Source organism: Drosophila ficusphila, unplaced genomic scaffold (genome assembly GCF_018152265.1).
Source record: "Drosophila ficusphila isolate 14025-0441.05 unplaced genomic scaffold, ASM1815226v1 contig_198, whole genome shotgun sequence".
NCBI classification, from domain to species: domain Eukaryota; kingdom Metazoa; phylum Arthropoda; class Insecta; order Diptera; family Drosophilidae; genus Drosophila; species Drosophila ficusphila.
The window spans coordinates 11,710,708-11,724,121 of record NW_025064092.1 but is presented as its reverse complement, the minus strand read 5'-3'; the positions used below and the strand labels follow the sequence as shown (position 1 = coordinate 11,724,121).

Below are 13,414 nucleotides of genomic sequence, written 5' to 3'. Positions count from 1 at the left end.
CAAAAACCAATACGAAATACCAAATAGCAGAATATTTAAAGTACGTATTTATGTGAATTTATATAAGCGATGACATAATAACCAATATATGAATATGAAAGGAAAGGGCAAAGGACGGACGGTTAAAAGAATTAACATTTTTTGTAGAGTAAAACCGGGATAAACAGCATCTAGAGGAAAAGAGTCAAAATAAAATATTTTTGCACAGCGTGTTATCGAATAAGTGTTTAGACTTTAAACGTAAATGTAATCGAGATGAAAATCAATCAAAGGACCCGGCCCCCTCCCCGCCCATCCTTAGATCCTTCCTGTCCTCAAACCGCCCAACAGATTATTAAGGCTAGGGCCAGATGGAGGGAGGATCGCTCCCGCGGAAAAGAAAAGTGTCTTTGTAAATACATGAGAATACAGAGTGGGAATAAGTGGGGGACTTCGGTCCACCTTTCCAGCCATCTGGCGTCTCAAGACATAACATTAGTTAGCTAATTTTAACGACATACCCTCCCAGACTAGCGAGTTCTCGTGGAATAAACTTTTGTGCACCCCGAGCATAACGGAACCTTAGTGCTCAACACCACCAACCACTTGACCCACTCACCCACAGCCACAGCCACACCCACAGCCTCAGCCACACCCACAGCGACACCCACAGCGACGCCCGCTTCCACAACCGCAACCAACTCACTCCGCTTGCCCAGATCCATTGGCATCCCGGGCAGAAGCCCACGTTCACCATGTCCCCGTAGTGTAAAGCGTGGATGCTATATGAACTTCTTATGGTGCTTAATCTGGATCTTGATCTTGAGGACAACCCAAGCCTACAACTCAAATTATGGGACTGATGCAATGAAACAAAAATTAAACAAAGACAAAATAAGTGAAAGAAAGCAAGGGAGGAAATCGAATTAAACCCATATAAGTATACTAGGTGTATATGTATGTGTATTGATTAAACGATTCAATAATAAAAACGAAGTAGATCCTTCCATATGATAAAACCAAAAATAAAAATACAAGAGGAAGAAGAAGAGTTAACGCTAGGGAGAGATCTCGCTTCTGAGGCCATTGTTATACTCTTTGAATTTGTGTATACCCAAATTAGAAAATTGTGAAACCAATAAGAGGGAAACCGAGAAAACATAAGTAATCGCCGTGGAAAATTATAGATATAATGTTTTTTTGTGCATTTCTAATTCTACATAGTGGTCGCCAGCGACTTTTACCTTTTATATAAGTATACATTACGGTTTTTGTTTCGTTTTGGATTTGATATGAATGTTACTCGATGGATTGATATTGATTGATTGATTGATTGATTAGTGAACGTTTGATGTAGTGGTAACCAAAAAGTTTAATTTACTGATACATTGAAAATATGTATAAAAGACAGAAACACTCACGGCAACAGAACGGCAAGATGATAATGAGATGAAAATGAAATGTTAGCAAATATAAAACAAATAACAAAGACGAACTAAGCCCGTAATTGAGAATTTTTAAAGCACGATTCGAGATCACATATAAATTTAATAAATTACACATGTATTAATAATGAAATGATGTATTTACGAATAAAATTAATATTATCACATGAATAATACAAAGTCGACCAGTCTATTTAAAGAGATCGGACGGAAACTGTGACTCCATCACGATTTTGAAGGGTTTCTTGGCCACCATCTCGTCTTTGTCGACAATGAAATCGCTACAAAAGTTATGGTAAAGCGAGAGGTCTACCTATATAGAGTCAAATACTTACTCCTCGTTGGCCAGGGTCACGTTGATGCGATCGGTGGAGACCCGGGTGGGTCGAATGGCCCCAAAGAAGTCTGTAATGGGCACCTTGTGCGGATCTCGTCGGTACAGATCTTTGCGCACTCCCACTGTCGAAATGCACACTCGCTTGGGACACACTTGCAGCTGTTTGGAATGAGTTGGGTAGGGAATTATAAAGCCTTTCAAATTCTAACAAAATCTCTTACGAATTCCCCTATGGTCCGTTTGCTGAAGGGCTGCACCTTCTCGAGAAACTCCAAAGCGTAATAGGTGTAGCGATCGATCATATAGACGCCAATCGAGGGATCCACATGGTGCTGCGGGTTGTAAATAAGTATTGGGTTCACGGCATTTTAGACCACAGCCAGACTCACCGATAGAGAATCCTCGCCCACCAGGCTACTTGCCACCGCCAGGACATTCGGCGACGTGAATTTCTCGTACAAAGACGCCGCTTGGCAGGTGTCCACCATAAAGAACAGCTCGTTGTAACTGCAAAGGAAAGAAAGATTATTACCAAGATTGGGAATGGGAGATAATGCTTGAAATTAAACCCTCAAAAATATGACTAAAACTCCAAGAATTAAGCAGGACAAATGATTTACTGTCGCACCGCTTCTTTTCCCACATCTGCTGGATCCCATCGGCCAGCTCCTGGCTGGTTATCTCCTCCGAGTCCTGGAACTTGAGGAACCCGTCGCCACCGTGTCCGGTAAGGTAGATAAGCACGTTGCTGCCTGCGTCCGAGAGCAGCTTCTTGGAGCGCGCAGTGCCGTTCTGGGTTCGCCCCGTAAGCAGGCGCACGAAGTTCTCCACGGTCACCTCGTAGCCCCGGTAGTCCACCTCCACGTCGTCGCCGTACACATTGATGTGCTGGTTGGCGTTGTTGTAGACCTGCCCGGGGCGCGGGTTCCGGGCGTTGCAGGCCATGTCGTCGGCAATCATCAGGATGATCTGCGAGTCGGGGATGCCCAGGCGCTTCACCGAGCGGTAGATTGACAGCACGTTGGCCACATGCCGGTAGTTAAACCAGAACCTCGATGCGTCCACCAGCACCGCCCAGTTATTGGTGTGCGTGGATCGCTGAGCGGCGTCTACATAGCCCTCCGGTAGCACAGCGGTGTCCTCCGCACCAACCCAACAGCTGGTAAGGATCAGGGCAAGGAAAACCAAAAATTTAGGAAACATCCTGCAGCCGATTTTCATTGAAAACAAAACGCAGCTGTGGTGATGACGGATTTTTCACAAACGCACTAACGCGTCCCAACAGCGCTTTCTGTTGCGCCTAACAGAGCGCTGTAAACGGATTGTGAGTTTGTTAGGGTTGTCAGATAATCGATATAAATCTGCTCCAGTTCTTACTAACTTTGATGGTGATTTATTTTATATATGTTTTTTATTCACTTTGTTAACTTCAATTTAAAAAATATAAAGAATATATGACCACTGGCTTTACGAAAAAGTTTGATATATTAAAAAAAAACTAATTTATTTACATATGCAAACTATTATTTTTAAGAAAAAATTTCTATTTTATTATATTATTAATCTTTTGGTCCTATTTTATGATGTTGTGTCTTTAAATTTTAAAGTTTATTGAAATTACGTTTTTCAAAATGTCCAGAATGTCCAGTCTAAAGCTTATGCATGAACTTTATTTATATTCAAGGTGAGGCAAGACCGTTTTTAAAAAGAAATTTATTTTTCATTATATTATTAATCTTCTGGTCCAATTTTATGATGTTGTTTCTTTTAATTTGAAAGTTTATTGAAATTACGTTTTTCAAAATGTCCAAAATGTCCAGTCTGAACCTTATGCATGAACTTCATTTATGTTTAAGGTGAGGAAAGTCATCGGGGAACTATAAGGGACTTTATTGAATCAAGAGCGGTTTTCTGTAATCCAGTTCGTTAGATAACAAACCCATTGTTGTTTGTAAGCAAATATATCAGAATATAACTATAATAATAATAATATTATTAATATACATTTTCAGGCATATGACAACCCTGTTACAGGGAGTCAGCTTGCTTATGTTGAAGGGCCAATTTTCCATCTCGGTTTTCTCCACCTAAAACCCACCAAATTTTAAATTTCGAGCTTAAAATAGTCAGTACCTAGAGAGTTCTAACGACTGCAAGCAAAGAATTAAAGGGGCGAGACCCCCTTTTGGGTAAAAAAAGCCCCACAAAATGGCGCTTTAAACCAATATGGCGGCGGTTCGAGACGAAAACGAATGACGCTGCAATGAGGAAAAGAGCAGGCCGATAAAGAGCAATGCAAAAGCGGAGAGCGCAAAATGGGACTGTGTGTGCGTGTGTGGCCAAAAAAGCCTTGTTTGCGTGTGGAATTTAACTGTTTTTTCGCCGTCTGCGAATTGGGGGGAACACACACAGCTGCACACCTGGGAAAATGGGGAAAAATCGTGCCAAGACAACCACAAACATAAATATGGGGCTTCTGAAAACTCTGTGAATTCGCCGCGATCGCTCTCTTTCTTTTTCGCTCATTTTTAGCCTCTCAGCCGCTCTCTGATTCACGTGGGTTTTCATATTCATTAATATATTTGTGTGTTTCATTTTATTGTAGTCGTTTATGTATTTTTTGTGAAGCTTTGGGGCCCTGCCGGAAGTTTTCTTTTTATCCACGTATCGTCGATTGCGCTTTGCGCATTTCATCTATCGCCGTTTCTGCTTTGTTGCGTGGCGTTTTGTCGGCCATTACGTTTTCCATTTGCCTTTGGCGCAGCACACAAAACACACAAAGCGTGCATATGTATGTATGTATGTGTATATGGATGGCAGAGTAGCGTACCGCACAGAAAATAAAACTGTTTGTAAGTGAAATTAAACGGTGGGAAGGGGCGGGATGCACAAAGCACAAAACCATTTTCTTGGCCAAAAACGGTTTTAAGTACGGGAGAATTGCCTCGGTCGAAGTCAGGATCAAAGGGGAAGGCCAATAAACAAGGATAATCGATCGAAATAGCCTTAGTACCTAATTGATGATGTCAGTGGCGTCGGAAATAGCGTGTCCTGGTCACTTACTTGACCCAGTTGAAGAAAATCGCTTTTCCAGCCCCTTTGGAGGCGAAAGAATGGAAAGAAAGAAGAAAACGCTGCATAATAATGCTAAAGCGATGCAAAACCCTATTGATTTTCCCTCATTTAAAAAGCAATTAAGGTTTTTGCCTGTAACCCAGTTACACGTAATCGCAATAAAAATTGTCCTTGCGCTAGTGGAAAAAGTCTTGGGGAAAAAGCTAGTGGGATGAAGGGACCCCGTCTGACACTTGCAGGATTCAGCTTTTCAACCCCTTCTTGGCCTTGAGAAATATTCAACAACCTACGCCACAGCATCTTTGGTTGAGGAAAACTGGGAAAATTTGCAGGACAACCGAAACGTGCTTGGCCTAGAACTCCTTTTCTAGGAAGCTGGCGCTGTGGTTGCTTTAGCTTTTGCCTTTTCCATTTTTCCAATTACCACCCCCGTTAGGTTATCCCCGAGTCCTTTTTCGCTTTTTTGCCGACGCAACAAAAGACGCATCAGCAGCAGCAGCAGCAATAACAACAACAACCGACGTTGCGGCGAGTTTGTGAGAGAGAGAGCATAAGAGCGGACAAACATTTGCCAAAAACAACACGTATACCGGCCGAAAGGCATAAGTCGACTCTTTTAATGCCCTACGATAGTACGGCATTTTTAGTTAATAATTATGAAAACTACACTCTTTTAATCAGATCTTACTTAAAATTTATATGTTTTGGGTAATTTTTAGTTGTGTTTGTTCCATGCCATGTTTTCTTACTTTTGTAAAGCGTTCGGGAAAGGTTTTATTAAACACTATTAAAGTGCACTAGCTTAAATAAAAAGAAATTAATTAAGAATCGCTTAAATTGATGCAAAATAACATTTATGGTGTAAGGGTGTGATTTTTATTTATGTTTGAAAACATTTCTTTCTAAATTGAAAAGTTTATTAGTGGTGTAGTATTGCCATTAAACACATCAAATTGGGTGGCAAACAACGAAACATGACAGAATTTCACAAAACGAATCATTTTTAATTTAATCTCTTGCATCCACAATTTGGGCTTATAAATATGTATTACATATCAATCCTGTGAAAGTAAGAAGATTAACTTGCTTGACTAAAAACCGTTCTAATGTTTAGTCACGGTCAAGTTAAAAAGTCGCTTTTAAAACGATCATAATATTATCATTTTAGGTCTTTTTATAATTGTTAATATAAATATTATATATATTTTCTTTGAAAGTAAAAAATCAACATGTTTAATTCCTAACAGAATTCAAAGCCGTCCTAAAATATTTAGTCCCGGTAATATAAGTTTTTTTTTAAATTATAGTCAAGTTAAAATACCCCTTTTAATAATATTATAATATTATCATTTTAGGTCCTCTCGTGGCAGCAGGATTGTCCTCCCGCCGCCCACAAGCAGAGTTGCACCAAAGCGCCTGCGATAGTGCATTATATCGAACGGCCGAGAGCGGCGGCGAGCCGCGGCGAGTTCACGTTTTTCGCCGCCTTTTCGAGCGTCGCTCTCTTGCTCTCCATTTTGGCTCGTTATTTCGCTTCGCACCGTGTTTGCGTTCACAACTCTTGTTCGGGTTCTGCATTTTATTTTATTATTATTTTTTTTTGTTTGTTGCTATTCGGTGAGTACCTGCGGAACGCAAAGAAAACGAAAGGAAGCGTTTTCCTTGCCCTTTCGGACTGTGATTGTGCAAAATGAAAAGCGTTGCCAGGGGACGGGCGTTCGTTTATTGTTGCTCGCGTTTGTTTTTTGCAAAAACCTAGTGAAAAAGAAATTTTCTGCTGCTCGCTGCTGCCTGTCTGTATCGGTGTGTGTGCGTGTGTGCTGGTTGTGTCTGTGTGAGCTCACTTTGGGTGTGCTTGTACGTCACTGCCACCCATTTTTTGTGTGTGTGCCCCACTGTTCTGGTTCTTCGTCTCGCATTTCCCCCTGCCAGTTCTTGTTGCAACTCTGCCGAAGACCATTTCCACGAATTTTCCTTTTTGCCGAACGAACGAGAGAGCGAATGAAAGATTGTATGTTGGCAACTCTGCGAATTCTTTGACAACTTTTCCGCTTTGTGAAAATTGTGCGGCTAGTTTCCGTTCGCTTCCTCTGCTTTTCCGCTTCTTCCGCTCCGTTCGTGTTTACAATCGCGGCGTTTTTGCACACTGTGCCGCGAGTGTGTATGTGTAAATTCTATTTGGTGGTGTGTATTCACACATCGATACGGCTGCGGGGTCGTCATTTTGTTATTCGCCATTCTCTTTTACTTCCTTTATTCGTCTGTTTTGTTGCCGTCACTGTGTCAGTTGTGCTTGCTGGTGTGCGATGTGTGTGTGTCTGTGTGAGTTTTCCGCTTTTCCTTGCCGGTGCAAACTGCAATTTAAAATCTCTCGCCAAGTGTGCGCGGCTCCCTCTGGTCACACTAAAATGGCGCCTGTCAAAATCCGCTGGGATCATCAGACGAACAAGAACCTGAAGCATAGCAATCGGCCGAAGCAGGATACTTAATTTGAGGATTATTCAACATGCCATCAATTCTTCAGGTTCTCCGCTTTGGCCTGCTTCTTCATCTACTACGCTCTCTTCTGCTCTCCACTCTTCTCTCGTTTCGCTTTTCTCGCATATCGCAACTTCCAGCTGCTGTCAAAACTTGTTTTTCAGAATCGGTAGAGAGCGTTGGTAAAAGGGGGAGTGGAAAGGGGCTAAAAGGAGACGGGGGCTTAGTGGCGACCGCAAAAGCATGTTTAATGTTCTAGTTGTATTTTTCTGGAGTCGAGCGGACGGATTGTCCTGGAATTTTGACTTGCAGTGGGGATGAGCCGAAAGCGGCTAAGAAAGCCGCTTGCGTTTGAGCCAGGTGAAAGCCAGGGCCATAAAGCTGTGCTAACCAGATAGATATGCGCTTAGGTTTTTGCAATGAATTTTATTAAAGTGCCGTAAAAGATTGGCAAAGCTTATAATCAGTAATTTTTAAATCCTTTTTATTTTAAAGTTGTAATTGGGATAGGAAAATGCATTTCTTTTTTATAACATTTAATCAATTAAATTTAAAAGAAAAAAAACTATAACAAAATGAGCGAATCCATTGCTAACTAGGATATTATTCCCGCATGGCTGATCAGTAGTTTGACTCGGTAACTTACTCCTTTAACCCCTGCAGGTAATTCTCCACATCACAGTCAACCAATGGGACCAAATCACTGCGACTCAAACTGGACACAAGCAGCATCGGATCGCAATTAGCAACAGGAGGTGGTGGAGCAGCAGGATCAGAAGGCGACGGGGGAACGGCCAATATAGGAGCGGCAACGTCGGCAGCAGCTGCCCAGGGCCCCTCGAGCATGTCTAGCCGGAAGCCGACAGGAGGCGCTGGAGGTGCTGACGAAGCCACCGCAGCAGGTGCCCCTTTGGACGACAATGCCAATGCCAGCGTGGTGAATCCGGCAAGCGGCGAGGACCCAGCGACGGGCTGCAGCGAAAAGCCTGACATTATTGTCAAGGCAAATACTTCAACGCCGCCAGAGGAGGCCCCGGATGATCCTTCAGCAACAAGCGTAATAGAGGTGGCGGCGGAAAAGGAGCAGGATGCCAAGGGGTCCCACCCGGTTTCCAAGACGCCAAGTTCCACGCCAACGCCAACCCCGGGCGTCACGCCCAGCGTCGGCGAAGGAGGAGCCGCCAAGAGCCTGAGGGTCACCCGGCACTCCTCGCCACTGCTCCTGCTCGGCTCGCCCACTACCAGCAGGCGTGAGGTGGTCGACGGAGTGCTGGACGCCGAGGAGCCAACGGGATCAGGTGGCCAGCGGAAGAGCTCCACGGAGCGATCCATGGCTCCCGTCATTCGGGGACGCAAGTCCATCAAGGATCTGAAAGAAGCCAAAGAAGTCAAGTCCGAGGAGGCGCCTGTTGGGGCGTCAGATGCGGGAGCAGCAGCTGGGGCCAAGGAGGAGCTGGCCAGCGAGGGCAGCGAACTGGAATCCCTGTCGACCTCGGACAAAAAAGACCACAAATACATAAAAGACAAGGAGGAAGAGCGGGAAACCGAAAAGCAAAAGGATATCTCGGAGGATGCTGAGAAGGATAAAGCTGCTGAAAGTGAAGCAACTGCAGAGGAAGAAAAAAGTGCTAAAAAAGAAAGGGTTGCAGAAGAAGAGAAAGCTGCAGAGCAAAATAGGGAGAAGGAGAAGGAAAAAGATACTGATCCAAACAAAGATGCAGATAAAGAAAAGGACAAAGAGAAGGAGAAGGCTCCAATGGCGCCAGTGACCCCCACTTGCAACCGAGTCACCCGCAAATCGATCGCCTACGAGCAGGCGATCAACACGCGGGTCACCCGCAACCGTCGCCAGTCCTCCGCCGTGGGCGCCCTTCTCTCTGCCTCCGCGTCCTCGGCTGCCACATCCTCCGCAGTCACGGAGCAACCGTTACCGTCCCGGGGGCGCCGGAAGAAGCCAGTGGCGATTGCTCCGCCCCTCGAGCCTGCGGTAAAACGGAAGCGCTCCCAGGACGCCGAAGTGGATCCCGAGGCCACTAGTGGCGCCAAATACAGCAAGGTGGAGGTGGTGAAGACGGAGGAGGCCGAAGCACCAGACGAGGACTCCGCTGCTGTGGGCATCAAACAGGAGCTGGTGGATGCCAACGAGGTCAGCAGCATCTCGCCGTCAGTCACACCCACACCCACACCCACTCCAACGCCTGCTCCGATCTCGGGCGGCCGGCGGGGACGTGGGCGCCCGCAGAACAGAAACTCATCCTCGCCGGCGGCCACGACGCGCGCCACGCGACTGAGCAAGGCAGGATCGCCGGGCATCCTGACACCTGTTGCTCAGGAACCGGCGCCTCCGAAGCGGCGCCGCGTGGGCTCCAGCACACGGAAGACTGCCTCGGCCAGCTCGCTGGCACCCAGCTCGCAGGGCGGCGCCGGGGACGAGGACTCAAAGGACAGCATGGCCTCGTCCATGGACGACTTGCTGCTGGCCGCCGTGGACATCAAGCAGGAGAAGTTGACGCCGGACTTCGACGACAGTCTGCTGCCGGAGAGCCTGCCCTCCACCTCGGGTGCGTCGAGCGCCAACGGTCATGCCTGCATCGAACCACTCACTGTGGACACGGACAGCGCCAGCAAGTGCGCAGATCCCGCCGATCCCGCAGTGAAACCAAAGGAGTTGCCGGCGGCTGCAGCTAAGGAATCCTCGCTGCAATCCGGGAGTCAACCGGCCGCAGTGCCCTCGGCTGCGGGGAAGGCTCCATCGCTCAGCCCCGAGATGATCAGCGAGGGCGTGAGTGCGGTCAGTGTGCGGAAGTTCTACAAGAAGCCCGAGTTCCTGGAAAACAACCTGGGCATCGAGAAGGACCCGGAACTGGGCGAAATAGTCCAGACGGTGAGCAGCAATCACACGGATGCCGACACAGAGATGTCTGTCGACAGCGAAGTGCTTCAGGAGGAGTCGCCTAAGCCGCAGAGCAAAGTGTCCCACGAGAAGGGGGAGCAGGAGAAGGTGCCGCAAGTGGAAGCAGAGGGCGGAACTGGGGCTGCTGCTCAGCCAGAAGCCCTTCCCGAAACTCTGCCTGAGGTTCCCGCTAAAATTACAGTCGAAATTATGGCCGAGGCTGAGGACGACACCTGTTCGAACAGCTCAATCAAAGCCGGCGAGCTCCGCCTGGACGAGAGCAACGATGGTCATGAGACGCCGCTTCTGCTGAGCCAGAGCTTCGAAGTCGATGGCGATGGCGATGGGACTTCGGAACAGCCTGGCGAAAAGGTGAAGCCGGACGAAGCGTACTTCCATTCAGATGACTACGACGACTTCGAGCACGAGATCATGGAGGAGCTAGCCAAGGAGGGCGTGTTGGATGCCAGTGGCAATGCACTGAGCCAGAAAAAGATTGAAAGCGAACAGCCAGAGGACGTCGCTCCACTCGAGTGCAAAGACGACGCTGAGGCGTCAATGGCTGGCGGCGAGGAAACGGAGGAGTGCGAGCCTCCCAAAGACGCCTCGCCTGCGGACGAAATGGTGGCCATGGAGCTGGAGGAGTCCTATATCGACGTGAAGGAACAGACGGATCACCTCCTGGCAGAACACTTGGCAGAAGACGCAACGGAAACGAGTTGTGGCCACGAGGACAACAAGGAGAACCTGTCGACCTCGGCTGCCAGCACTGCTGCCGAGGGTCTGGACATCCAGCTGACCCTCAAGGAAGACGAAGACGAGGAGAAGCCACTTTCTGCGATGGCTGTCGAACAGGAGCCGGAGCTGCTGACCAAGGAGCTGGTCAAGGGGATCGGAGCGGAGGCAGACGCAGACGAGAAGGCAAACGTCAAGCAGGAGTCCATCGGCGACGAGCACCTCCAGCTGCTGCGCCAGGAGCAGGAGATCCACCTGCAGAGCCTGGGTCTGCTCACGCACCAGGCCGCCGAGCAGCGGCGCAAGATCCTGCTCGAAGCGCAGGCCCGCCAGGCGCAGCTGCAGCTCCAGCAGCACCACCACAACCAGCACAAGCGACAGGGAGCACGCGGCGGCGGCGGCAGTGCCACCCACGTGGAGTCCAGCGGCACACTGAAGACGGTCATCAAGCTGAACAGGAGCAGTAACGGCGGCGTGGGCGGCAGTGCGGCCCTGCCCACGGGGACAGTAATACATGGCGGCAGCGGCTCCTCCTCGGCCTCCTCCACCTCCTCCTCCTCGGTGGGCAGCGCCACACGCAAGTCGAGCGGTGCCTTCGGATCGGGTTCGGGAGCGGGAGCAGGGGCAGGGGCAGGTGCTGGCGTTCGACGGCAGTCGCTCAAGATGACATTCCAGAAGGGACGCGCTCGCGGTCACGGGGCTGCGGACCGATCGGCCGACCAGTACGGCACCCACGCCGAGGACTCCTACTACACGATTCAGAACGAGGTGAGTTTGCCGCGCGCTTTCCCGTTTGCTCTTCACTAACGACTGCGCTTCCCCGTCTTCTCATTACAGAACGAAGGTGCGAGAAAGTTTGTTGTAACCACTGGTAATCCCGGCCGCAAGACCAATAACCGTTTCAGCTCGACTAACAACCACCACTCCGCGGTAGCCCTGCACGGTAGCAACTCTGCGCCCCAGCACTGTGCGTATAGATCAGGTCTCCCGTCGGGAGTAGCATATCCAGTTGGCCCAGCTCCAGCTGGCCGTTCACTCTGTTCACTCTTAGAAAGCAAACCGAACGAATGGAGCAGAGTGGCTAACCACTGAAACTCAATATGAAAACTTCCGTTACTTGATTATATGCGGGCTTTAAAATCGAACTCCGTTGCACTTTAGCTTTAAGCAGCTTTAGAAGCTTCCCTGAAGCAAAAATGGTTCGGTTTGATTTCCACCCACCTAGAGTGCACACTCATTTCAGCTTTGTCATTTGGGAGTCATCACCCCCTCGATTTCATGCACTGTACGCTGCGCTGTGTGTGGTACCGTCGCCCCATTCATCCCCATTAACCGTTCCCATCCCCCCGAACACTCAGAGACACAGACGCACTGACGGAATAACGCCGGCTAGAGGATCGAAGAGTACGTCACCTAACGAGCCGTCTTCTCCCACAGATTCGTCTCACTCCGAGAGCCAGGGACAGGCGGACCACGGGTTCTACCAGATGGTCAAGAAGGACGAGAAGGAGAAGATCCTCATTCCGGAGAAGGCCTCTTCGTTCAAGTTCCACCCGGGAAGGCTTTGCGAGGACCAGTGCTACTACTGCAGCGGCAAGTTTGGACTCTACGACACTCCCTGCCACGTCGGCCAGATCAAGTCTGTGGAGCGCCAGCAGAAGATCCTAGCCAGTAAGTCCATACACCTGGCGTTTTTTGGTTACCAGCTTGATTTTGCCTCCGCCTCCTCATTCGCAGACGAGGAGAAACTGACGGTGGACAATTGCCTGTGCGACGCCTGCTTCAGGCACGTCGACCGTCGCGCGAATGCGCCCTCCTACAAGAAGCGACTCTCGGCCCCTGGGCACTTGGAGACGGGCGTTGGAAGCTCGGCGGCCAGCGCCGCCCTGGAAAAGCACTTCGCCGGCGAAAGTGGCGTCATCCCGACAGCGGGAGGCGAGGCGGGGGCGACAGCCTCGGGGGCTGGTCCGCACCGCTCCTGCGCCGTGAAGGACTGCGCCGAGGCAGCGGGACACTCGCTGCGGCGCAAGTGCATCCGCAAGAGCGTGAAGAAGTTCCAGCTCAGCCTGGAGATCCCCGCCGGCTCCTCCATCGTGTGGCTATGCGAGTCGCACTACAACACGGTGATCCAGTTCTCCGGCTGCGTGCTCTGCAAGCGGAGGCTGGGCAAGAACCACATGTACAACATAACCACGGTGAGTGCGCTTTTGCCTTTGCTTTTGCCGCCGCTCCAAAGAGTGTGCTTATTGCTGTGCTGTTGCCTCTCAGCAGGACACGGACCGGCTGGAGAAGGCGCTGTCCGAAATGGGCATTCCGGTGCAGCTGGGCATGGGCACCGCCGTCTGCAAGCTGTGCCGCTACTTCGCCAACCTGCTGATGAAGCCGCCGGATAGCACAAAGTCCCAGAAGGCGGAGTTCGTCAAGAACTACAGGAAAAGGTAAGTTTGACTGCTCACCTCTGTAGTTGTTTAC

At 49.1% G+C, this 13,414-nt stretch overlaps 2 protein-coding genes across 5 annotated transcripts in view; one reads left to right on the top strand and one right to left on the bottom strand.

Moving 5' to 3' along the window:
- Positions 1 to 1,545: 1,545 nt before the first annotated feature.
- Positions 1,546 to 3,038, bottom strand: LOC108097188 (putative GPI-anchor transamidase). The gene is made up of 5 exons (XM_017199331.2): positions 2,390 to 3,038; positions 2,151 to 2,268; positions 1,983 to 2,093; positions 1,760 to 1,920; positions 1,546 to 1,705 (listed from the first exon to the last, which is right to left on the bottom strand). Exons 1-5 carry the CDS (start codon positions 2,980 to 2,982, stop codon positions 1,615 to 1,617), a joined length of 1,074 nt encoding a protein of 357 aa, XP_017054820.1. The 5' UTR covers positions 2,983 to 3,038; the 3' UTR covers positions 1,546 to 1,614.
- Positions 3,039 to 6,347: 3,309 nt separating this feature from the next.
- The window catches only part of LOC108097090, a 12,895-nt gene continuing 5,828 nt past the window's right edge, over positions 6,348 to 13,414 (top strand). The window contains exons 1-6 of one of the 4 annotated variants that reach the window (XM_043207392.1): positions 6,348 to 6,453; positions 7,978 to 11,710; positions 11,780 to 11,786; positions 12,380 to 12,613; positions 12,680 to 13,137; positions 13,211 to 13,380. In XM_043207392.1, coding sequence (XP_043063327.1) covers positions 8,159 to 11,710; positions 11,780 to 11,786; positions 12,380 to 12,613; positions 12,680 to 13,137; positions 13,211 to 13,380 — 4,421 coding nt within the window. In that variant the 5' untranslated portion in view covers positions 6,348 to 6,453; positions 7,978 to 8,158. Of the gene's footprint in view, positions 6,454 to 7,977; positions 11,711 to 11,779; positions 11,910 to 12,379; positions 13,138 to 13,210; positions 13,381 to 13,414 lie in introns of those variants that run through there. The other 3 variants (XM_017199145.2, XM_043207391.1, XM_043207393.1) reach the window with 3 other exon arrangements.

Excerpts from the sequence above, each read along its gene's own strand:
- LOC108097188 (XM_017199331.2), bottom strand. The coding sequence starts at position 2,982 with ATGAAAATCGGCTGCAGGATGTTTCCTAAATTTTTGGTTTTCCTTGCC. Across the intron at positions 2,094-2,150 it reads TGGGCGAGGATTCTCTATCG|CACCATGTGGATCCCTCGAT; the intron begins GTGAGTCTGGCT and ends TACAACCCGCAG. Across the intron at positions 1,706-1,759 it reads GTGACCCTGGCCAACGAGGA|CGATTTCATTGTCGACAAAG; the intron begins GTAAGTATTTGA and ends TAACTTTTGTAG.